Here is a 3642-nt window from a genome sequence, read left to right as displayed (position 1 = left end):
TATACTGTTGATGGAGCCAAATGAACAAAACCAGTGGGTCTGATAATTAATTGCATACATCAGATCTTCAGCTGGTGGCACAGGCATGTGTCACCTAAATTTGCCCTAAACTTGGGAGACTTGGCAGATGATCTATGCCCACCTAGCTACACCATCTCATGTCTCGAGCACATGTCCTTGATTTGTTTCTCATGTCAGCTCCCAGAAGTTCTCATCCCCCCTCTCCCTTCCCACCACAGCACTGGAAATGTGTGCATTGTACCGTGTTTCCTTCATTAGGGAATAGCAACATTCAGATACTAACCAGTGCACTTTATTTATAAAGTGTATTGGAGGTGTCAGTTTCAAAAGGTTCAAACCTGTTAAAAAGCTGTTTAAATTTTCATTTATTATTACAATATCCAGAATGAGGCTTTCTAGGCCAAGAAAGATCTCTACCTTTCTAAGGAAAGGTGTTAATCCTACCATTTATTCATCGGTGTACTAGAAGTGCAGGCTGAATCATCGTGAAGGCTTTTTTATATAAAGCATTGTGATATGATGGCAGTGAAAGCAAAGAATAACCTGGAACTTCAGACAAAAGAGAACCTTCCTGTGTTGAGGGCATCTTTTTACCATTCTTGGAATATGTCAGCTAGTTTCATGTGATGCCTGAAATACATCGTGCTATAACCTGATGAAAGGCACACACCAAACTGAAGGATAATAAAAAGGACAAAGAGGTCATTCAATAATGTTGCCTTTGAGTTGTCTTTGTGGTACTCGAGTAGAAACATCAACCAGAGCCTTAGAAAGATGGTCTCAAGATGTAGAAGTCTGTGTCCTCTAAAGACAGAGCTGTGTGTGAAGACACTGGATGGCATCACACGCATTCTGTGCATATGCCAAACCATTTACACTCACAGCCTGTGCTCTAAGACTGTGACTGTCTGCAGGGACAGTAAAGTCATTGTGGGAACTGTCATGTGATAACTAGTAATGCAGCTCTCAACCCTTGACGTGGTGAGCTTTCTTCTGCCCTCACTCTGCCATGGGCACCAGGCTTCGCGGCTGGGCAGTGCTCTGTCTCCTGGAGGCAGGTGAGATTTTAGAAAAGCAGTGTCACTGCTTTGCATTCCTCTGTGGATTGTTTTAATGGTTTCCATTTTGAAACACTGTTTTCTTTTCCCACAGTGCTGTCTGAAGCTGGAGTCACCCAGTCTCCCAGATATGCAATCATACAGGAAAGGCAGGCTGTTTCTTTTCAGTGTGACCCTGTTTCTGGGCATATTACCCTTTACTGGTATCAGCAGCCCAAAGACCAGGGCCCCCAGCTTCTAGTTTACTTTCAGAATAAGGATGTTGTGGATGATTCACAGTTGCCCAAGGAACGTTTTTCTGCAGTCTGGTCTAATGGAGTTGAATCTACTCTCAAGATCCAGTCTGCAAAGCTGGGGGACTCAGCCACATATCTCTGTGCCAGCAGCTTAGCCACAGCAATACACAGACACTTACCTTCTGTGCACAAAGCTGATGGCTTTCTTCAACTCAGCTTTCAGCAGATACCCCGGGTTATGTCTTTTCCTCCATGGACAGAGTGATCTTTAGACATAAGCCCTGCTGGACGTAACCAGAGATCACAAATTCTCTCTTGAAACATGAGGCTTGTATTTGAAAATAATATCCCCGGGACTTCCCAGTGACAATTCAAGAACCCTAAACTAAAAGTGACTGTTCAGAGACTTGAGCCTCAGAATCAGGAGACACCTGTCCTGTAAGACATGCAGTTAGAAAACCCACGTAAAAACCAGCAATAACAGATGGCGGTTATCTGTGAGTAGCGGGCAGCAGGCTTTCCCACTGGAACTGGAGTGTGAACGTTTAGGGTGCTATCCTTGGTGATGTATTTACATCATGCTTCTTTTGTACCTTTACACTAGAACTTTCTAAGGAAAAAAATTCTCTACAGTATATGTTTGTTGGGAGGACTTCTTGCTTGGTGTGGAAATATATTAATAGTAATTACATGGTTGATTTCCTTTTTGCTAATTTTAACTCATTTTCAGCAGTTTTGACTTCAAGGAAATGTACAAAATAGAGTTCCAGAGTTTTTAAAAGAATACATTTGAGTTCCTTTGAATTCCTGGTCCTCCAGGCAGGACTTCCCAAGCTCTGGGGTTATAGGCACGCATGCTCAGTCCAAATGTTCACTCAAACCAAGTTCCAATTTTCACAGCGTTGCAACTTCCTAATGTTCCCGGCACAGCCCAAAACTATTTCAGGTTTGATCCATTTGCTTCAGAGGCTGTTGAACACATTTCATCTGTCTGTCTTTGTCTATTAAACTAGTTCCTTGGCCTCTTATATTGACAAGTTCTCGCTCTTGTAAGAACTTCTAAAGCAACCCAGGGACCCATCCATATAACCCTGGACGATGCCTTCCTTATATCTATCTATATATCTCTACTAACTTCCTCCTGACAGTCTAAGAGAGTAAGACAAATCAGTCTGAACTGTTAGGAGTTCTAGGAAAGCAGTAGAGCGGGGAAGCCTCTGCATGCGCCAGCACTTTCAGACCCTCCTGGCATTCCCTCCTTACCATGTCTATCTGCAGTTCACAATTTTTGTTCATTTTCATTTGTTACATCATCACAGCTGTTTAACCACAACTTCCAGCTGTGTGGCAGGCGATGGCCATCCATCGTCTTTTCATCAGAAGTTAAACATTAGACCAAAGCATCACGGGTGATTATTCTTACTCTAACACACCGACACATTATAAAATCTCACATCTTTTATTCAAAATGAAGGGAATCACAGCGCCTGTGTGCGATTTAAAGTTGCTGTTTGTCACTGGCCACTAGAGTGCACTGTGGCTCCACTGTCACCTAGAATCTGTGTAAGGGCTTAGAACCCTGGGGTTTCTGTTTTGTTTTGTTTTTTTTTTAATTTGGTGTTTGGCTTTGGCTTTTGTTTGTTTGCTTGTTTTCGTGACAGGGTTTCTCACTAGCCTAGAGCTTGCCAAGCAGGCTAGGCTGGTCAGTCAGTGAGACCCAGTAGTCTGCTTGTCCTGACTCTTGAGCATGACATGACATCATGGCCAGCTTTTAAAATATATTTTATTCTATTATTATTATTATTATTATTATTATTATTATTATTATTATTATATTTATTCACTTTGTATTCCAGCTGTAGCCCCTTCCCTCATCTCCTCCTGGCCCACCTTCCTTCTCTCTTCCCCCACTACGTTAAAATGTATTTTCTAAGAACTGACTTGGATTTCTCTCTTTTCTAAAGTTTATTTTTAATTTATGTGTTCACTTGACGTCCCTATCATGGCCCTCTCCCTCATTTCCTTTAGTCCCAACCTCCTTTCCTATTCTCCCCCTTCTCCTCAGAAAAGGGGAGCCCCACCCAACCCAAGCACATCAAGTCACATCAGGAATGAGCTCACTCTCATCCACTGAGGCCTGGGGAGGCAACCCCCTTAGTGGTAAATGATCAAAAGAGGGCAAAAGAGTCCTTGTCATAGGCATTACCCACTCAACCTACTAGGGAACCCACGTGAAGATCAAATTGCCCATCAGTTATATCCGTGTAGGAGATCTAGTCCAGTCCATACATGCTTCTTGTTGGTTGGTGCTTCTGTCTCTGTAAGTC

The 3642-nt window shown here is 42.8% G+C and overlaps 1 gene segment (V, D, J or C); it reads left to right on the top strand.

The window, feature by feature from the left end:
• Positions 1-1030: 1030 nt before the first annotated feature.
• LOC129669953 (T cell receptor beta variable 11-2-like) lies at positions 1031-1580 on the top strand. The segment is given in 2 exon segments: positions 1031-1079; positions 1174-1580. Coding segments are annotated over 2 exon segments (456 nt in total).
• Positions 1581-3642: the final 2062 nt, after the last annotated feature.

The sequence above is a fragment of the Psammomys obesus genome, unplaced genomic scaffold, assembly GCF_907164565.1.
Source record: "Psammomys obesus unplaced genomic scaffold, mPsaObe1.curated_primary_1811, whole genome shotgun sequence".
Taxonomy (NCBI): Eukaryota; Metazoa; Chordata; class Mammalia; order Rodentia; family Muridae; genus Psammomys; species Psammomys obesus.
The sequence above is the reverse complement of the archived record's forward strand: the minus strand, read 5'-3'. Positions and strand labels throughout refer to the sequence as shown.